This window comes from Balearica regulorum, chromosome 8 (genome assembly GCF_011004875.1).
Source record: "Balearica regulorum gibbericeps isolate bBalReg1 chromosome 8, bBalReg1.pri, whole genome shotgun sequence".
NCBI lineage: Eukaryota > Metazoa > Chordata > Aves > Gruiformes > Gruidae > Balearica > Balearica regulorum.
Window position 1 is genome coordinate 17,870,371 of NC_046191.1, and position 22,540 is coordinate 17,892,910.

Genomic DNA, 22,540 nt, shown 5'->3' on the forward strand with positions numbered 1-22,540 from the left:
GCCGCAGCCCCCTCCCCCGCCCCACGGCCTGTCAGCGGTTTCGCCGGCCGCGCCCCATTGGCTGCCGCGGCCGGTAACGTGACAACGGCGGCGGGGCGAGGGCGGGGCCGGATCCGAGAAGTGCCGGTTGGAGCCGGTACTTCGCGCTGCGCTGCCGGCTCCCCCGCGAAAGGAGCGCGCGGGCGGGCTGGTCACGCTAGGCCAGGCGGGAGGAGAGGCGGCGTGGTGCGGCCAGGCCAGGTAAGCGAGGGGCGACTGTTGCCGCTGACAGGTGCCCCGCTCCCCCGGCACGGGAGGGATGGAAGGAGCGGGAGTAAGCGGTGGGCAGGACGGAACGAGGCTTTCCTGAGGTCAGTGCGCGGCTGGCCCTCACTGCCGCCGGGAGGTCGCCCCCACGCTTCCCGCCTCCCTGAGAGGCCGGTGTGCCCCCCCGCCACACCTGCGGGAGGGGAGGGGGCGGCCCGGTGAACCTGCGCGGCGGCCACCCCTTCCTTCGGCGGCGCTCTGCAGCGGGGCCGCTCACCTGCCCGCCTCCCCGCAGGGCCGGGGCGTGGGAGGGACCGACGCGGGCGCCGGAGCGAGTCTGTGCCTGGCCCGGAGCCTGACGGCCGCCCCGGTCGTGTGCGGGTGGGGCTCGGAAGAAAACCGTTTTCTGATTTGCGTAACCGATATTTACACGTGTCCTCAAGTGACCCGGGGCGCTACATGGTCGCCTGCGGCTTCCTTCCTCTCTCCTGGGCTCGGCGCGGCCGGGCGGCAGCTGCCACCCCGCGGCCCCAGGTGCGGCGGCACCTGCCCTCGAGCAAATGGCAGGCGGCTGCCGAGTCCCAACTTCTCCGAAAGGGAGAGAAGACTTAAACTCAGCGTTGAGGCCTGGCAGTACCGTGTGTGAAAAAAGAAGCATCGTCGTCTTTGTTGTTCTCTTCCTTTCCTCTGTCTTGCCAAGGCGTCTCTTGTCCCCAGCAAGACGGTGTTCTTGTATCAAGGGGTTTCTTACATGGTAGCTTTTACTTGCATCCTCGCCGAGTTGTTTTAGTGATGTAAGGCTGCTTTTGTGCCAATCTGTTCTGTGGTGAAATTGAGGCAGCTTCCTCGCTTCAATTAAGAATTTGTCTGTGGTGAATACTGCAATTAACCAGATCTGTAGGAGTGATTAAAGCAGACTTCCCTAAAGCTTAATTTTATATGAAGATTGTCATTAATTATGCTGATCAGGTAAAAGTGTGTTTGAATTGGCATCTAGTGCGGTCATTTAAAACAACACATTTGAGGTGGTGCTACAATAAACTAGGAGCTATGTGGTCACTTGCAGTTTTAAGTGTTTAAGTTTTATGTTCTGCTGACTCCCAGCTTTCCTTGTCTGTTTGCTGAAGTGTTAAGGTAAGGCATCAATTACTTCCTGGTGTCCCAGAATTCTTCCTTATGTACCTTCCTAGCAGAGAGGGCAACAGATCAGGGCTCATTGATTTATCTTGTTTCAGCCCTTAAACTTTCAAGGGGTGTGAGGAAGCCTATAAGGCTCAAGTATTGAAATCTTATAGTAGAATTTATTATGTACTGCCTAAGTATATTGTGTGCATTTTCTTTACTCTGGGTAACTCATCTGACTGTGTGGGGAATGGAAGAGTTATCCAGAGTAGTGCTTCTCTTCAGTATCTGCGGTGCTGAGCAGGGTAAGGGACATGAAATGAGAGCACAAAGGAGAACGACTGTAGCAGAAAACCAATAGTTAAGATAGGGTACAGGTTTTCTTAAGGTTTTTTCCCAGTGTTTAAAACATTCTGTTGTAGCTAGATAACAAAATGTTTATCACAGAGTTTACATTAGCATATATATTTATGTTCTACTGAATTTTACATGAATGTAATGTAACTGAGTTTCAACTTCAGTAGGATTCATGTAACTTTTAGAAATGTGCAGTATTAACATGCTTGTTCCCTTGCACTCTTGAGAGAAGAGAGCTGCTGATCTGACACTTTAATTTTTTTTTCTTTTTCCAGGAAAATAGGATTCTCATGGGGAGAAAAAGAAAATTGCCTTTTGTTTCTTGCAAGATACCAATACAGCTGCTCTTTGAAGTTGATGAAAGCACGTTGAGTAAATTTTAGAGGGGGACCAACAATGCTAAAGAAACATCCATCGGTATTTCAGCATTGTAAAATGAGCTTTGTAGAGTAGTATGTTACCACCAAATAAGTGGTTTTTGTAATGGACTTCTGGAGAGGAGTTTGAGGGGGAAATCTTGTGTTCCTTTAGCTGCTACTGTGCCTGTTCTGCCTGAGGTGCTACAGGTAGTGAAAAGAGGCTGTGGCACTAGTAACACTACTTCCACTTACAATACCAACTGCTAAAGCTGTAAAGCTTTACTCAACTGGGATTAGAAATGGATATTTTATGTGACTAAGGGGATAAGGTGTGGTTTATACTGGTCTCTGTGTTGCCTATCTAAATGTTTCACAGTGCTGTCTGTATTGTGTGCACTAACCTGTGGGCTGTATTTGTCCTTTCTGTAGGCATCCTTATAACAGCTGTTCAGCTGTTGTCTTGCAAATAGTGTTAGTCTGCCAGTTGCTCTTGCAGTTAGTCTTTTTAAAGATAAATTAGAAGTCTGTCCTGTGATTATGAAGATACTCGGTTCAGAAACCATGGGTAGCCATGTAGAAGGATGCGGAATGTAAAGTGGAATAAATATTCTAATATTTAAATATGCTGTCATTTTAATGTTTAAGTGGTGTAGATTATATGTTGGTTTAGCAACATATAATCTATTATTAATTTGCTAATAATTAACTAATATGCTTTATTCTTCTTAACTGGTGACAAGCTATGGTATGCCTTGTCTAATACATGTTTGTATCCTGTATGGAGTGAGGTCAGAGCCACACATCACAAACTTGTAACTGTGCTTTGTGAGAGCTGGCAAATCTAGCTGGGAGGCTGTGGCCTGCAGTTTATTAACCCTACCGCTACCATGTGGGCAGTCAGCCTCATTAATGTCAGATAGCTTGTTAGGAATCATGTGGTTTTAAGTTATTAATAACTAAACTGCATTTTTATATGAACTATCTTGTGTATACATTCCAATTAGAGTTTTACCAGACTTGGTAAGCAGGCTTCAGTTTATTGTAGTTGTGCTTGGGTTTGCTGATGCTTTTCCCCAAGAGTTGTTAGTGTGCTACAAACTAGTTCTGGATTTAATTTCTAGCTCATTGAAATCAAATTGTAATTCAATATTGAACTAAAGATTCATAATACTTATTAATAGTTTCCCCAATTATTTGATTTAAACTTACCGATATGAAAAGGCTGTACTTTCTAGTATAGTACATTGGAAAGAAGGCAGATGATGCAGCTCTCAAAGCTTTTGCAAATGCGGGTTGAGCTATAGTGCTGGCACACCCTACTCCAGTGTGTACCCGAGAGGATTCTAGGGCCTTTCAACATTCGGAAGGGAATTGTGGAGAAAACTCATAATGGAGTATCTTGAATTTAATTCTCAATGGTGCCATTCTGTTTCAAAATAGTGTCTTCACACACCCTGAATTAAATTATGTTAGTGCATTTCCATCAAAAATATACACCTTCTCAGTATGTTCTGATACTGTAAACTGGAATGCAATTTCTTATACTGAAATTGAGAATTTAGTTGATTGTGAGAATAAAAATGCCAGTAAGGGATCCAGTGATACCAATAAAGAAAATGGTAGTAACACAATCTGGTTTTGTTGCTGCTAATTGTTAGTAGGCTTAAACATTGTTATCATACTTTGGTTTTTTGGGAGATACTAGTTTGAATTGTGGTTTTAGTTTACTATGGAAACAAAATTTCAGTTTTGTGGCACAGCAGCTACAAAACTATGGTCATATAGTTTACTCAGGCTTAATTAAACTGAGGTTGATTTTAAAGCTCTCACTTAAAACCCCAGGAAATGTACCCCTGATTTCCCGAATGTTATTGCCTTAGTTTTCTGGGGAAAATATTGGTATTCTATGAGTAGTTCAGGTTGTCAAATATTTATTCAGATATTTTCTGGTAGCTAAAGTTCATCTACATGCAAATGTAAAGGTCCACTGAGCTGGAATTCAAGAACTGCAAATTTAGACTCTAATGCTAGAGTATTTATCCTTTAAACTAATTTTTTCCATCTGAATGAAAGCAAAATCTTGATGTACATTTGTTGTGTAATCCAAAATATTTGAAGAAGGGATGGCATTTGAAAAGTTTTAACTAAAACCTGTCTGTTTCTAGGCTGTGTTTAAATTATTAACAAGATAAACTATCACTTCCAACCGATGCCAATGGAAGTGTGAAAATGATTATTACTTTGCCAGTGCCTTTGCAGTACAGGAAAACTGTTTTCTAAGTAAATGTTTTTTATTAAACATTAATGTTGTTTGAATCAGTGTCATTGCAAAGTTAGTATTTAAAGTCAGGAAAGCACCAAAACATTGCTTAATTGAAGTGAGATGGGATATGTCAATACTCAAGTGCTTTACTGAACTGGAGTAGTTAAAAGTAGTGTCTGCTTTCCTTCAAACTATTATTCAGTTTCTTACAAATATGGGGCTGGAGATTTTTTACTTCAAAGTTCATAATTGATTCAGGTGATGATAAAACCTTGACTCTTGGTTTTGAAGTTATTAAACTCGGCTTCATACCAAAAAGTGTTTTTCTTGTAGTACTGCTATCTGGAAAAACTTGCCAGTTGTTTGGTCTCCTCTCAGACTACTCGCAAAGGAAATTTTGTACAGTAGAAGACTATGTTGCACAGCATACTTGGACTTGATGGAAGTATAAAGTGTGAATATAGGTGCTAAGCTAACTTTGTTCAGGAAACAATCCGGGATTACTGCAGGTTTACTGTAGCATTGAAGTCTGATCACTTGTACGTGGTTCTGAAACTTAGTGTTGTTCTAGGAGGTACTTCTGATAAACATAACCCCACTTTTAGCTGTCATGACTACATGCATATGTGCAGTTCTCAAGCTGTAGAGGTGTGTTTAGGCATTGATATGTAATTTGTACATACACTATTACACAGTATGTGCAATGTGAAATTTGTCCTTTGGTCCTTTCATTTTATTCATAGAAAAGAAGATGTAGCTGGTTGCTATTAATAAATAATGTAGAGTAATATGAACAGTAAGATATTTAAGAGATTGAGGTGATTATATGGACAGCATGCTCCCTGCTGGAAGATTAGTAAAACCTATTCTGTTTCATTTCAGGTGAGTTTGTATTTGACTGCAGTTTCACAAGTTTGTTTTTGTGGTTTTTTTGTTTGGTTGGTTGTGGGTTTTTGGTGGTGGTGGTGGTTGCTTTTTTTTTTTTACTTTGGAGTGGGGTCATTCTTTAAAAATATTACAAGATGGGTTTCAGGGGAGTTTGCATACAGAAAGAGTGCCTGAGTCTGAATCAGGTGTAAATTGGAAATGTATCTATTCCCATAATTTTATTCTGGATGTTTAGACCAAACATCTAGAATCAAGTGTTTCAACTTGTCAGGCTGGCTTTCAAGAGTAAGTATCTGTCCTGTTAAACAAAGTGAAGAGCTGCTGCTTTTGAGAAGAGATACAAGCCACTGCTGATAATCTGAATCAGCTTTCCAGTGTCAGAACTAACAGAGTAAAATCAGATGTGTTTCTGTGTTGCTGCACTGATAATTATATTTTCCTAGATGGAGTTAAATTATTCTCTGTGGTCTATGGAAGTAATAATATTTTCTTCTGAGAAGTTCTTCATGAAACTTACGCAGCATCAGGAAAACTTAAAACTGTTTTGTGATCATGCTTAAATCTTGTAGCTAAATTTGTGTGAGGTAATAATTATTTTGCAGAGACAGAATGTATTTGGTATGTATTTTTGATTTGTGACCTCACTTGATGTTTCTGTTTGTTCTCAATATCTGTTATCCAGATAGGATGCTGTTCGGTCTCGGCAGTCCATAAACATTTGGCCTAAAAAGGAAACTGATGTTTTTTCAAATGTTGGAATTTTAACTTATTGTACTAGAAAACTGTTCATAGTTTAGAAACATAAAAATGAGTCTAGCTAGAATAAGGAATATAAGTACAAATTCATATTTCTGAGATTAGGCAAAGGTGATAACTACCTGACCACTTTTCCTAAAAGTAATAGCATGTGTGCTTCCAGCTCTCAGAACCTGTAGTACAATCTAGAATAGTCTCTCTGATTACCTAGTAAGAAGCTAAGTGTTATTACTGTAAAATGTTGCTCATTTAAATACTTTATGAAAAATAGGAGAAACATTACCATGATTTTACAGTTGAGGAATTTGAGGTATAGAGAAATAAAATTATTTGCATAGAGCTATTCAGCTGTCAGAGGTAAACTTCCCTATTAACTGGATTGGGTATGGTTATTGTATTGGAAAGTAGTGTTTGAGCTAGGAAAATAATGTAGAATGGAGGTTCTGGATATCTAAAAACATTGGATTTCAGAACTCTGGTCTCTGCAAAACTAGCAGGACTTGCTATGGTATGAAGAATGTTGACCCCTTCTATCTTCGTTTAAATGCAGTGCTGTTGAATTCCTTATAGGACCTTTATGAAGAAGTATCAAATCAGAATATGAGCATGCTTTAGTTAATACATCAGTACATATGGTATTACATGACTATATAGTGAATTATGTTGATAGCCTAGTTATAGCAGCACGATATCCTGTGGACTACAAAATTGACCCAAATGCTTACCTGACTTCTTAAGCAGGATTTGTAGCCCACTCTGTTCTGCTGTGACAGCAGCAGTCCTGGTGGTACTTGAGAAATTCATTCAGAGCTAGTTTCAGGAGTGTCGGCGTACTCCAAGACAGCTCTTCCTGATATATTTTCTTATTTAAGAGTTGTTTCCACTGAGGTTACAGGAGTTGTCTTGGCTATTTCAAGGGTATATGTCCATTTATGACTTTATTGAAAAGTACACTGAAAGTGGAAGAGCATGTATGAGCAATTCCTGCCTTTTCCCAAGGAAAGAGTATGTTTTGTTAAATAATCATAACTTTTACACTGCTGACTCTCTTGTACTGCTCTTGAAGACTGAAGATAATAAACTATACTATATTTAAAGAATCTGCCAGTAGATAAACCTTGTAGCGAATATTCTCCATTGTTATCTTCCTCTGCTTTGCTTTCTGATGTCCTGAATATAGCAGCACAATGAATGGACATCGTGAGTATCTGTCTGACTTCTGGGAACTAAGGGAATTAAAATTATCTATTGTAGTACTTATCTTGGTATGCAGAATTAAATAGATACCGTTGAGGCTTCCTTTAGAATGCTGGAGGGATACTACTGATACCATTGTCTTACGGTTATGTATTCATATTTCTCAGCGTGAGAAAGACCCAAGAATGTGGTTATGAGGGGAAAAAAGAAAAGGCATTATAAGTGAACTTGAAAATCTAATTTCATGCAGTTGGAAGGTGTCTGACTGTTAGCTATGTTAGTACGGGGATGAAGGAGTTGATACACTCTTGTGTAAGATGGTTTCTGGGAGAGCTGTAAAAGGTACAGCATGCCACAGATATCATTTCCAGGCTAGACATTTTGAGATTGCTTTTGGTGTAGTCTTTCTTGCTTAGGAAAGAATAGGTGAAGAACCAAGGAGACTTTTCATACTTAATGGTCCAAACTTGCTCTAAGGTTTCTTTGGAACTTGGAAGTAAGGACTGTTTGTAGTATTGGTGTACTATTTCTGTTCTCAGTGTTGCCATACTGATTTTAAAACCTATTTGGGGGATGGGGGAAGAACAAAGAAGGCCTGTTCTTTTAGGTATCACTTAAGAGTGTAATCTGTGCCACTTCCCTGATATCTTCCGTGACACCTTTGAGCTGGATTATTTGACGGCATGGCATGCCTGCAGTCATCTCTGGAGAGAGTTGTCTCCTCCCACACTGAATAAGCATTAGCTGAGCACAGATGGACTATGTACTTCTGTCCTGAGAAGGCAGATGCATTTCCCATACTGTTCTATCCCCTCCTCTCCACCCCCAGTATATTCTCATTCCTCTTTTTCTTATGCTACAAAGCCCACTTCCTTTAGTCTACTTTCTTAAGAGTCACCATCCTCTGAGCATTGTTACTCTTGCAGTTCTGATTGTGGGTTTGTTGGCTTTTTCTAATTGGGATGATAATGCTCTTTAGGCATCCAGATTAGGTTTGTACAGGGATAGTGCCGCTGTCAGCCACAAGTATTTTCTTGGGTGTTACTGGAGGACAGCCTTTGCTACTCTTAGGGCTACGTCGTTGGTGGCACATTCCTCCTAGAAAAGGATTAGTCCAGGTAGGGTGTTCCTTCTCTTCTTTTGATTGCTTCCAACAAATGACTCAAAGCAAAAAACCTGTTGTTTGCACACTTGAACATTTTTTACATGTTCCTAGTGCTGCAGTCCCTGTAAGTGTTAAATCTGATTTTTATCTAGTCTACCTTTTCTTTGTTCAACATGGTGTATGACTTGTCTCCTTTTCTGTGAATTACTTGTAATTTTTGTGAAATTGCCAGCTTTGTCTCAGCTGGTATAGAATGGAGTCACTCTGGAAATTATTTTCTGTAACCTAGATTCAATCTCTTAGACTCGGCTTGTTTAGAAAACCATTTACTTTATCAAAGAAATGCACCTACTTGGTCCGGCAAGCTCTGTTTCATTTTTACTTCTATAACTTGAACGCCATATTTTTTGAAAGGAAAAAACAAATGGGTTTGTAACCAGACATGTTTGCTTCTTTAAATATATATGAAGTTCATGATTGTTGGGTCTGTGATAGCATGAGCCACTCAGGAGTGGTGATGATGATTTGAGTACATTGCTGTGGGTAATGTAGTCTAGTATCTCAGTGCTCTCACAATCCCTTTTTCACAAATCCACTAACACTAACATTTCATTAAAAAGGTAGGTTTGTCTACAAGGAGATAACTGATACATGCTTTGAATGTGCTTGGCTTCAAATTTATTTGTAAAAAAATAAAAAAATCTGTTGTACTGCTTGCATGCTGATTCTGCTTGTGTACCTGTCCTCCTCCTCTGAGACTTAACATGAACTGACTTTCTGTTGCATTAAACTGTGTACTTCATTATGGACTGTCTAATGCCAAGCTTAAATACAATTCTTTGGGCTCTTAGAAGTGTATAGATACTTTAGAAGTAGTAGGAATGCATGCCCTCTCCTACTTTTTATTCAATATTAAAGGTTTTGTTTACTTGAAAGTGTTACTGAGCCAAAAAAGGGGGAAAGGAGGCCATCAGAAGATAGTGCTTCACTTTAAATACTAACCTCTTTGAAAGTGAATGAGATGTGATCAGACTATATTGTGCCATGTGACAGATATTTGGGACTTGTTCTTTGTTCTGTTTTTTTGGGCCCCTGTTTTTACTTCATGAGAATTTCAGAAGTTAACTTCTGGAAGACAATCTATATGGTTTGTGTTTTGCACGAAAAGGTGCTGGTCCGTGATGATCTCAGTAAGAAAGGTACTCAGACTCTGTACAGTATTACTTAAAATGCTTTTTATTGGATTTGACACTAAAGAAAGAAAAGTATAGATAATCTTACATCCCTTTAGAAGCTCAGAACAGGAGTTGTACAGCATAAAATGAGCCTTCAATCCTTGTGCAGACCCTGTCTGTAGAAAGGGTTACCTCATTTTGATCATTCAAGCTATTACAGAATTTTCTTACAAGAAAACAACTCTGTGTATCATTTCTACTGTCAACCAGGAAAGATGTTCAAAGGACAACTTGCCACACTTCTTGATAAAGACAAGGATGTGCAGGTGGTGTAATCGCTGGTACCAAGTGGGAGGCCTGCAGACTCCTCCATTATGAGCTGGCTAAATCTATCCTGTGGCCAAGCGGTCTGCACAGCAGGCCTGGGCCTGTTAACTAGCCAGAGTGGACCACTTACACCTCAATGTGCCACAGTCTTCTGGTCAGCACTACTACAGTTTTCTCTCTTCTTTTTTTAAAAGCTTAATGGAACTCTGTCCAGTTATTTTTTTATCTGTTAATGGAATTTGCTACGTTTCTTTAGGAATTGCCAAAAAACTCGTGAGGACAGAGCTATTTTTTAGTGGGTAAATACCAATGTGGAGTTTTGGCAGTCTTTCTATTTATAATTTCCTTTTTAAAGTGGAATATGTGAAATGTACAACTGTTTGAAGAAATGTAAATTAATGGAGCATATGAAAAAAAATCTGCTTTCTAAAAAGAGTGCTAGAGTCTCCAGTGAGAGCACAAATTAAATAAGTTAAATTATTAGTTAGATATTAGGGTGAAACAAAATTTGTCTCTAAGAGAATTTACTGTTTGGATTCTTTGTATAACCAATACAAAGCACTCTTCTAAACAGGGGCTTGTTTTGATATTTGTAATCAGTATTTTAGATGCTAATACATCTCTGAATTTTAAGTTAATGTATTTTTGTAGTTAAAGAGAATTAAAGGGATGAGAACACAAGATGAAAATAAACTCATGGTCTGGCAAGGCTACTACAGCTTGGCTGCAGGTTTATCTTAAAGCATCCTCAAGAAAAGAGGAGAGCACAGCACTATAGTACTTGTCTGTGCCGTTAAAGTCCTTCCTCTGTCATGCTTCTATCATCACCTGATATAACCTTAATTATTCTTTTTAAATGCATTTCTGAGTTTGAAAATAGTGCTGGGACACTAAAACTATACAAACTGTTGCTTACTAGAAATGTTCAGATTTGATTCAGAGTGTGGATTCTCCTTGGTTTGGCAGGGATCTTAGAAAGCACCATGACTATAAATGAAGCGATGTTTGCCCAGAATGTAGACAGCTTGCTTTTGAAGAGATTATGTGCAAAACAAAACTGGCCTACCTTTCATTTCACTTTGATTTTTTTACTGTTAGTTCGCTTGCCTGTTTAACTCTGAAACATACTTGTTCAGAAACCTAGGTTTGTACCTGCTTGTCAGTTTTTCTTCATTTTGTTTTGCAGTGTGTTTTGTGTAAACTTCTTGTCTCACCTACTGTCTATTTGATCTTCAACTTGGTTTTGAATTGAATATTTTTCTTGCTAGTACAGGCCTTTCTTGGAGCATAGGTTGTGACCTTCTGTTTTAGCTAGAACACAATCCTTAGCACATTGAACTTAACTTGAGGAGAGGGCTGGAGAAAGTGCTTTTATTAGTCAAAGTATATATGTCTGAATATGAATTTGTATTTAAAATTGCTCTCCAGGCTAGACTAGTATGAAATAAAAGGCACATTTAACATACCTTTTAGATACATACCTTGTAATATAACTTCATTGGAGTTTAACCCTCAAAATAGTTGACTTGGTTTCTCCCTCCCATCCTCTATTGAGAATTAGGCTTGAGTAACTTCATGCACTTGGGCAGACCTCGCTGGTGTGATTCATTATCATGTGGCGTACAGGTATGTAACTTTACCTATGCAACCAGAATGTTTGAAGACGATCCATCTCCCTAGTGAGTCTTTGACCAGTGGCATATTTTACTACCAAAGCTTAATTCTTTACTGGCCTTCCTTGAATAGAGAAAAGGCTTAATACTTGCATATTGATAGCATTTAACAGGAAGTTAATATGGCACAAGGAAGGCAATGGTCTTCTCTGGAGTGCTGCAGGCATAGGTTAGAAATGCATAATGTAGCATGTCTAATCCTGCACAGTCAGATTTCAAGAGTAAGTTCTGTGCTTAAAAGCAAGTCAAATTGGAATAAAGCTTATTTTCAATTTAGATTAGACTCCAAGATAAAGTATTTCTCTTGCATTAAGTGTACCAGAAAAAGGAAGTAATAGGATAAAGATGGGTATTCTGAGTTTAGGTGAAACTGCCTTTAAGATGTTTTTTTCACCTATTCTAAGGCCTTTTGTGCTGAACCTAGGAGCATTGAAGCTTTTGGGTAGTCAAGCAAACTATTTAAAATACACTGGCTTTGCTGTACTCTAGTTTTCTCAGCTTCCTGAAGTATGGTAGTGGTAGAGCTGGGTAGTAGTTGCTTAATTTTCTGAGACTTGTTATCAGCTTATGTGCTGTGCAGTTAACTCTGAAGCAGTAATAGAGTAACCCATGTAAGGTAAAAATTTAAGTATAGCTTAACTTGCTAAATTTCAAACTAAAAATGTTTACAGATTTTTTTCCCCAGAAATTATTGAGCTACGTAGTCTTGCGTTAAGCAGTCTTCTCCAAAGAGCAAGGACTGCTTCTTAAACAGGATAAGACTTTGCTATTACTGTTCCACATCTTATGTTCAGCAGAACTGTCTTGAAAGCAGGAGTGTTTATAAAAGGCAAGGCCTCTAGTTGATCCAGGCACAGATGGTTGAGATTGTGTGTAGCTGTAATTATGGTCTTTCATTGTTTGGAAGGGACTTTAGGCCTTTGATTGTTTGAAAGGTTGATATGGAAAACTTGTAACAATGTTAGTGTAGTCTTGAACATCCTTTGCTTGAGGAATGTGCTGGTTATTTTAGAGTGTGGGAATGTCTTCAGGTTTATTTTAAATACAAAAGGATAATCACTTATACATATTTAATTATCACCTGTGACCTTCTTCAGAAGGAACCAGAAAGAAGCTTTGTCTAATCTTATTTGTGTATTGTTCTGCATTCAGTGGATACATATCCAAAAATACAGTCCCCCGAAAAAGATCTTACAACTGAATCTGCACGTGCACACAAGTGGTCAAAGTACAGATTCTGAAAGACCATATATCAAATGTAGTGCTTGAATTGAATAGTCAATAGGAGGCTTAAAAAAGGGAGAGGCAATCATCTGAACACATCTGCTTAGAGTATGTATGGCAGTATCATTCTTTATGAAGTCAGACCTGGCTCAGAACTCTTGCAGTACCTGGCGCTTTTTGTTTTTTAGGGAACACTTGAGAAAGGAAATGGTAGCACGCCAACAGAAGAAGTTGTTTTAGCCAGGAAAGGTGTGGTTTGGGTGAGGGGGGGGTGGGTGGGTAAAGCTTTTACTTTTTTTTTCCTTTGAGGAAAACAAGGGTTTACTTGCAAGTGGAGGTTCAGGCTGTGCATGTGAGACCATAAGCAGGTGCTAGGAATCCCATAGGAGAGTTTCAAAACTGCCTATTAAGGAAAATTGATTGTTTGTTTAGGTTTTTTAATTGAACTTAATTTTGCATCCAAAACTTCAGGAGAAAAAGTGATACATTTAAACTAGCTAGAAGCAAAGTTGGTACTGTAGTTCAGGAATCACTTTTGATAGAAAATTGATAAAACAAACACATCTACTTAGTATATCAGCATCTCCTCGTCTCAGGTGAGAAGCACATCATGCTGTTGCAATAACAGCATGAGTCTAAAGAGATTGGCTGAAAACTTAATGGCTGTGTTTCTCTGAGGGGGAGGGGGAAAAAGCAAGATAAAGGGACCACTGGAATACCTGTCAAAGTATGCTTTAGTTGTATAAGTCTATTTTGATTAACTTAGTGTGTCATAAACATCAGATGAATACTTAAGGCTACACTGTTTTTGTTGATTGTTTAAAAATAAAACAAAGCCTCCTGTCAGGTATTGGCTTTTTGTAGCCCATTATCCGTTGGGGAGGACAAGCAAGGCACTTATCTTGCTGCAGAGCCATCCCTAACTAAATATGCCTAAAATCATGTAAGCAGTGACCAAATGAGAGCAATCTTGGGGGGGTGTTGGGGCTGTGGGGTGTGTGTCTGATGCTTATAGATAATATTTATCAAAATTATTGCCTTTTATTCATAGTCTGGATATGTTTTTATTGATCAGACTTATAAGTCTTGAAGTAACTAAAAATTGCCTAGATATTAGTGATCTTTATTAACTTTATTTTTCTGGCCTGTGGCCCAGCACTGGTCTGGGGTAACTCTTCTGAAGTCATCACTTAGCCTGGGGCTAAACTTCTGTCTCTCATCTTCTAAGAAAGATTGCCAATTGAATTAGGCCACTTTGAAAAGCTTTTATGGCTTTGATATGGGTTGAAAGCTGATGGAGATGAGAGTTATCAAACCCATTACAATTTAGCGTTATTCCATTTGATTGGTCACTCTTGGCATACAGATAGGATTTGAAAGAACTGTCTTTAGCAAAATTATCATTAATAATTCACATGTTTATTTTACACTTGTATATACTGTGTACTTCTCTGATAAGAAGCTTTATTTCATATATATATATATAGAGAGAGAGAATTGTAATGAATACGCATGCTTCATTGGAAGGTTTCAAAAAATAGTCATTGACAAGACCAGAGTTCAAGTATTTTAAATACTTAATATTGTGACACTTGCTTTCTGCTAGAAAGTGTTCTAAAACTGCAGGAAGAAGGTAGCCTTTTTTCTGGGATATGTGATAGGGACTAACAACTTTCCACTTCAAGGCAGGGAAGTGATGAAGCATTTTATAGAAACAGACCTTACAAAATTACATGGGTCTGTCCGTCTTTGAGTTCTCAATCTGTATAAAAACAAAGCACTTTGAGCATTATGGCATTGCTTGAAGGTGTACTGGGTTATGCATATTATCAAGTATACCAATATGTTTTTAATAGAATTGGCTTAAGTTCCATTTTCTGTTTTTCTTTCTGTAACTTTTAAAGAAAATACTTTGAGTGTTAACTGTTTTATTGTACTCTGAATTCTGTCCCTTATACTCAACAAGAACCTTATTCCCCAGAATAGGTCTGTTACCAGGAGAGTGGTGTTCTTTGTATAAAAGTGCAAAGTACATATGTGCATTTTTAAATTGTATTACTTGTAATTTTCTTTAATAAGCATTTAGTTATATAAAACATTCTTAAAATGTTAGTATCTGCCCAAGTCCCTTATGAGGTTTCCATGTTTGTCAGGAAAATAACTGTTCCCATCTTCATGCTAATTAGACCTTTCACATTATTTTAAACTCTTAGCCAGTTCAGTGATCACTTTTTGACTTTTCAAATGTTTTTCTTTGTTAAAAATATGCTATTTGTACCTTTTGCTCTTACTTTGTTGAATCATTCTCTTAGCCTGCTCTTTACAACCCTAATAGGGGTCCCAAGTCTTTCATTTTTGTGACAAAGTTCAAGTGAGAAGAATTGACTGGTTTTTAATTCTAGGTTGGAAATGACAACAATACTTTTGATTTTTCTGTCTACATTCAAATCAAGCATATTTGGCTTGAGTCGAGATACGATCCACATATTCTTTGCAGAAAGAAAGCTTTGGTTTGGGTTTAGTACCTTTTTGTGCTTATATACTTACAAATTTATATTCAAACCCCAAACAATTGTACTGAAAGAACTCATTTAAAAGGTATCTACAGATGTGTTTTTTGCAAGTTGAGCTGGAGTGATTGAAGAAATTACTATTTCTTAGCTATGGTTAGAGCATCTCAGCTGCAGGACTAGTAACTTTATGTAAATGCAAAAAGGTTTGAGCTTAAATGGCTTTTAGTGCTTAGAAGGGAGCAATGGCAAAGGCCATTACTTTATCTCTACTTTAGGAGAAGCAACTTTCAGAGGGTGACCAAGTAAATAATTTGGCAGGGGTGGCATATCAAATTATTTTAATAAGATCTTGTAGATTTAGTTAGATATTTTGCTCATTAAATGTTGGATCTTTAAAACACTGCTGTGGAAGGACTAAGAACTGTTGTTCTAATACAGTTATTGGAGTCCAAATATTTAATCATCTGATGACAATTTATTTTCTCTTCAGGAGTGTATTGTAACCATCCTGTCTTCCTTCAGCTGCTTTCCCTTGAGTGGGCCTGGTAAGTTTCTACATTCTATTAAAAGTAGCCATGTGAATACAAGAAGGGTTACCTTATTTTTGGCTATTCTTCTCCCTTCAAATGTGAATGTGGAGTAAGAATAAGGTTCTGCCTTAGTTCAGCTGTTGTTTGTCTTGTTATAACAGCTTGTCAGCTCTGTTTGGAATTGAAGTGTCCACTACCAATATATCATGAATATGAGCTAGCTGTGTGCCCAGGTGGCCAAGAAGGCCAGTAGCATCCTGGCTTGTATCCGAAATAGTGTGGCCAGCAGGACTAGAGAAGTGATCGTCCCTCTGTACTCAGCACTGGTGAGGCTGCACCTTAAGTACTGGGTTCAGTTTTGGGCCCCTCACAACAAAGGAGGACATTGAGGTGCTGGAGTGTGCCCAGGGAAGGGCAACGAAGCTGGTGAAGGGTCTAGAGCACAAGTCCTGTGAGGAGCGACTGAGGGAACTGGGGTTGTTTAGTCTGGAGAAAAGGAGGCTGAAGGGAGACCTTATCGCTCTCTACAACTACCTGAAAAGAGATCGTAGTGAGGTGGGTGGTGGTCTCTTCTCCCAAGTAACAAGTGATAAGACAAGAGGAAATGGCATGTGCCAGGGGAAGTTTAGATTGGATATTAGGAAAAACTTCACTGAAAGGGTTGTCAAGCATTGGAACAGGCTGCCCAGGGAAGTGGTGGTGTCACCATCCCTGGAGGTATTTAAAAGACATGTACATGTGGTGCTTAGGGGTGTGGTTTAATGGTGGACTTGACAGTGCTAGGTTAATGGTTGGACTTGATGATCTTAAAGGTCTTTTCCAACCAAAACAATTCTATGACTTTTATGATTAAGAAAAATACAGAAAATCCCCATTGCTTCATATCTGTACTGTTAGCAAACCTTATACTAAGTTTTCTCCAAAGCTGGTAGTGTCTGTAGTATTGCCATGGACACTGGATAGTTTATTAATTTGTTTTGAGATGTAAAATATGGGCCTCTGTTCTTGAGAAACTTGGCTTTCTGTCAAACCTTGGTATATCAAAGTTATGACTGAATTCTACTTCTTGAAGTCTTGCATGTTGCATATTTTATTTTCAGTTATTATTTGGCAAAAACAAATAATTACTTGTCAGTTGAAATAGGGCTAGCTGTAGGTGGTTTCTGGTTTTTGTGTTAATGTGACTGCAAAACTTTGACTTCACATTCTACATGATCATGTCTGAGTATGTTCTGTTCCATTTCATGTAGCTGTAGGAATGCGGAGCTTAATGGATCCTGATGTCTGCAATAAGGCTGTAGTTCTAGTGAAAGCTGAAATGTTTGCTCTTTATTTAGGTGAGGCCATTAAAAATAAAGTATATTCAATGTTTTCTCCATCCAGAATGAAGACAAATGTAAAGATGGCATGTCCAAGGAATTTTAAAAGGTGTAGACCTCCTGACTGAGCAGCACTGTGTATTTTGTACTCTTTTAAAAAGTAAGTATGAATCAGACCTATGCTGCTGGGGGTTAAGTGTTCCATTTTTATGTATGTGACAATATCAGACAGTAACAAGTTGTGTTAGCTTCATCTTCATTCTGTTGGTATGCTTAAATCTCTTGATGGGAAAAGATGGGGAATTATGTAAGGCAAAACTGCTCTTTTGAGAATTTTTATGTATTCTTTAATTGGGTAGAATGTTTTGATCTAGTAGAAAATTCTAAATTACAAGAGCCATCATTAATATAGAGCTCTGATTTTTGAATTCCTTATAAATGAGAAATCACTTGTGCCATGTAAGTTTAGGACAGTGGTAAAGGACTGCTAGTAATATATCAGACGCTTCTTTAACTTATACCTGCTCATTGCTTCTACTTGAGCAATACTTAAATGTTTGGTCAAAACATACTTTCTCCTAATCTCTGATTAGTTTCACTCTTCATTTAAATTTTTTGCATTCCAAGTAACTTCCCTTTAAAATAAATGATGGCTACATGCCAGGAGTTCTTGGATCCTTTTGCTATGCTCTGGATGCTAGGCCAAATGTTACACATATTTAAAACTGAAAATAGTAATAAGCTTCAAGTGTTTAATGGTGAGAGAAATTGTTTTTAACAATTCTCTAAGGATGTCTTTTCTTTTTTCCTCTACCAGCTGCTGTTCTCTCACAGGTGAAAGTCATGATCACGCTAACAGAACTCAAATACTTAGCAGATGCCCAGTCATCCTACCACATACTAAAGCCATGGTGGGATGTCTTCTGGTATTACCTCACCATGATAATGCTGCTAGTTGCTGTGCTTGCTGGGGCTCTCCAGCTTACTCAAACCAGAGTATTGTGTTGTCTTCCTTGCAAGCTAGAATTTGACAATCATTGTGCCGTGCCTTGGGATTTAGTTAAAGCCAACCTTAACATGTCGGCTAGCTCTACAGCACAGATAATCATCCCGCTTAAAATCCAGAATGATCTCCATCGGCAGCAATATTCCTATATTGATGCAGTATGTTACGAAAGACAGCTTCACTGGTTTGCCAAATTTTTTCCATACCTAGTGCTTCTGCATACCTTTATTTTTGCAGCTTGCAGTAATTTCTGGCTTTACTATCCTAGTACAAGTTCCAGGCTTGAGCACTTTGTAGCCATTCTTCAGAAGTGTTTCGATTCTCCATGGACAACGCGTGCCCTCTCAGAAACAGTTGCCGAGCAGTCTGTGAGGAAGTTGCCAATAGCCAAATCAAAAGCAGTGATTTCATCACCTGGGAGTTCAGTAGATATAGGGGCCAGCAGACAGTCCCTGCCATATTCGCAACCTGGCTTGGAAACAACTGGAAGAGAAAATTCCTCAAGTGTTCTTGACAAAAAAGAAGGGGAACAAGCTAAAGCTATATTTGAAAAAGTGAAGAAATTCAGAGTACATGTTGAAGAGAAGGATGTCATATATACAGTGTATATGAAACAGATTATAGTAAAAGTCATTGTATTTGTAGTAATAATTATTTATGTCCCCTACTATTTATCATTTATTACACTTGAAATTGATTGCGTAGTTAATGTTCAAGCCTTTACAGGCTATAAAAGGTACCAGTGTGTTTATTCGCTAGCAGAAATTTTTAAAGTTTTGGCTTCGTTTTATGTTGTTTTAGTGATCTTCTATGGCTTAACTTGTACTTATAGTTTGTGGTGGATGTTGAGAAGTTCACTTAAGCAATATTCTTTTGAGAAGCTGAGAGAGAAAAGTAATTACAGTGATATACCTGATGTAAAGAATGACTTTGCATTTATTCTCCACTTGGCAGATCAGTACGATCCTCTTTATTCCCAGCGATTCTCAATATTCCTGTCTGATTTGAGTGAAAACAAACTGAAACAGATAAATCTTAACAATGAATGGTCAGTGGAAAAACTGAAAAATAAACTAGTACGCAATTCCCAAGACAAGATTGAACTTCACCTTTTCATGTTAAATGGTCTTCCAGACAGTGTCTTTGAACTGACAGAAATAGAAGTTCTAAGCCTGGAACTTATTCCTGAAGCCAAACTTCCTTCAGCTGTGACCCAGCTAGTCAATCTCAAAGAACTCAATGTTTATCATTCATCACTAACTATGGATTATCCAGCAGTTTGCTTTTTAGAAGAAAATCTAAAAACATTGCGCCTGAAATCTAGCGAGATGGGAAGAATTCCATTTTGGGTCTTTCATCTAAAAAACCTACAAGAATTGTGCTTAACAGGATATTTCATGCTAGATCATCACAACTCTATATACAACGAAAGCTTTCAGGGGCTAAAAAATCTGAGATCAATTCACTTAAAAAACAACCTTTCCCGTATACCTCAAGTGGTTACAGATCTTCTGCCTTCTTTACAACACTTGTCTATCAACAATGAGGGAAACAAACTGATAGTGCTAAATAACCTGAAGAAGCTGGTAAACCTGAGAACCTTGGAATTAATCTGCTGTGATTTAGAGCGCATTCCCCATTCCATTTTTACCCTAAACAATTTGCATGCAATTGATTTAAAAGAGAATAATCTCAGAACAGTGGAAGAAATAATTAGTTTTCAACATCTTAAGAACCTTTCTTGCTTAAAATTGTGGCACAACAGTATTTCATATGTCCCAGTGCAGATTGGTGCATTATCAAACCTGGAACAATTGTATTTAAACTATAATAATATTAAAAATGTTCCATTGCAGCTATTTCTTTGTAAAAAATTACACTATTTGGATCTTAGCTATAATAAGCTAACCTCCATCCCTGAAGAAATCAGTTATCTGACCAATCTGCAGTACTTGGCTTTGACAAAAAACCATGTAAGTAGAACTTTGAATTACTAATTAAGTCAATATTTGATTTTTTTTTTTTTAACCTACCATTTCTTCTGGAACAGCCTCTGGTTCAAAATGCTTTTGTGGTGGTATGATTCAAGTAAACCCAATAAAGCTGAAAAAAGGGGTGGTGCTTATTTAATTACTAAAACTTTGGTATCATCAAAGCTTGTGTAATGCTGAGTAAGTACTATCCTGGTCTGTAGCAGCTTAAGGGCTCTGATCCAGAGATAGTATAGGTTAGGGTGGCTGCAGAAATTTGTCTTTCCCTGCAGCTGTCTATCCTATACAGTATTTTAATGGAAGTGAACAGTTCTAAATTTTTGTCCTAAAATGGCAAACAGAAAGCTGTAGTGAATCAACAGCTAGTTAATGAGCAGCTCAGTTGTCTGAGTAGAGGGAAATAGTTATAGCCGCCTCATCAGCAGTGCTATACTCTCTGGCTCGTTAGCGTGTGGTCCCAGCTTGTGACTTAAGACTTCTTCTGAGGTTTATAATTGGTTTTGGATGTTATATGTCAGTAGCGTGGACCAGGACTAACTTACTCCTGTACTGTACAGGTAACTACTTGTACAGGTTTCACAACACAGGAGCTGCTAGTGTGTCTCCACAGACTCTGTTTTGTTCTTCATTAAGTGATTCTTAGGAGACATAGCCACCTGCACGCATTTTTACGCACTACTATGCATGCGTGCGTGTATATACTCCCCACCGCGTGCTTATGTCTTGCTTGCCAGTAGCTAAGCATCTTCACAACAAAACAGGTATATAAAACCATTGTAGCATTCTCAAGCACTTTCTTGCATAATGATAGAAGCATTACAATTTTCCCTTTCCTTAGCCTTCCATAAACTAAGAGGGTTTTTTACACAAAAATAAAACTGAAATGTCAAAACATGCAGCTGCATGTAGGCTAACAACTTCCAACGTATATTATTTTTGTTCTGTTCTTTCTTTTTTCTAGATTGAAATGCTGCCTGATGGATTATTTCAGTGTAAAAAGCTGCAATTTCTTCTTCTGGGAAATAACAGCCTGATGAATTTGTCCCCTTGTGTGGGTCAGCTACTGAATCTTGTTCAATTAGAGCTCATTGGAAACTATCTTGAATCACTTCCTGCTGAACTGGAAGAATGTCAGTTCTTAAAGCGGAATAGTCTAATTGTAGAAGAAAGGTTGTTAAAAACACTTCCACCTCGTGTAAGAGAGCGTTTGCAGGCATGCTCAGATAAGTGCTAAGTTTACAATTAAACTCTACATCATTGCATTCTATAAGCCTTTTGCTTAATATCTCTCTAAAGATCTGTATAGGTGGAAGGAAGTAAAGGAGAAATAACAGTTTACAAATCAGTCTTAAAATTAAATGCATTGAACTGAGTTGATTGTATTGGAAAAGAAAAATTTATTTAGATCTGAACGGGTAATCATATGTTGGAAAAATCTGAAATATGAATTGTGGTTGGGTTCTACTGGTTTAAATAATTCAGTTAAATGTTTGACAGTATTGAAATGGAGGAGTTAATTGCCTGGCTATAGTGAGAGTGTATATACTTTTTTTTCCTTTGGGAATTTTTTTCTGTTGATAGTGATAACTTTAAACAGTTTCCTCCTGCTGTATGAGGTCTAAGAACTGTCTGGAATTAGTTTCTAAATATGAACTCTTCACTAACTTAGAATATGTTAAATTAAGAGTTTAAACTATTTGAGCAATTCAATTGCATGGGGTATACTGAAAGTAATTTTTCAACATACCTTAATTTTTAAAGCTTTTGAGAAATACTGAGCATTAATTCTATAATTGCGGAAGATGTCATTTGAATCTTGTTATTAAAACCAGTTGGACAATAATATCTGAAAGCAGTTTCAGTATTTTATCTTGAATAGTAAATACAAAATGAATTGTTGCCTAGAAATTTGGAGGAATCGGAAGAATCTGTTATGCGCATATACTAGACAACAAATCTTACAGTACTGATCTTCATAGGTAATGATGGCAAACGGAATGCAATAGAGTTGCAAAGGTGTCTTCTGTATGTTGTGAGCATCCCAGGTGTTAGTGTAGTGTATGTTGCTGTTTAACATTTTTATAACTTCTCATTACTGACTGCCTCAGTGCTTTTCCTCCACACCCAGTTACTGTATTTTTGTAGCTGGGAACAGGATGAAGGAGGTTTGTATTAGGGAGAGAAAGATGCAGTTAAAACAAACCAAATAATCATACAGCTTGTAAGCACTTGGGAGGGAAAAACAGGAAGCATTATAAACTTTGCCTCTTCTAGGGATGTAATAATTTAATAAATTATAGTGGTGGAATGAGCTTTTATGCCATCCTTAATACTTGCAGAACTGGATGGAAATAAAATGGTTCCTGACTTCATTCTTCTGTGCGCTGTTTTATTGTATTTGAAGTCTTAACTCTCATGATGATTGTCATGTTCACTGAAAACATAAGTTCTGCCCCGGGGTGGGGGGGGGAAGCATGCTTTCAAAAACC

The 22,540-nt window shown here is 38.2% G+C and overlaps 1 protein-coding gene across 1 annotated transcript; it reads left to right on the plus strand.

Moving 5' to 3' along the window:
• The first annotated feature begins 100 nt into the window (after positions 1 to 100).
• LRRC8B (leucine rich repeat containing 8 VRAC subunit B) lies at positions 101 to 22,423 on the plus strand. The gene is made up of 5 exons (XM_075759869.1): positions 101 to 240; positions 15,696 to 15,750; positions 17,119 to 17,214; positions 17,872 to 20,033; positions 21,013 to 22,423. Exons 4-5 carry the CDS (start codon positions 17,898 to 17,900, stop codon positions 21,283 to 21,285), a joined length of 2,409 nt encoding a protein of 802 aa, XP_075615984.1. The 5' UTR covers positions 101 to 240; positions 15,696 to 15,750; positions 17,119 to 17,214; positions 17,872 to 17,897; the 3' UTR covers positions 21,286 to 22,423.
• Positions 22,424 to 22,540: the final 117 nt, after the last annotated feature.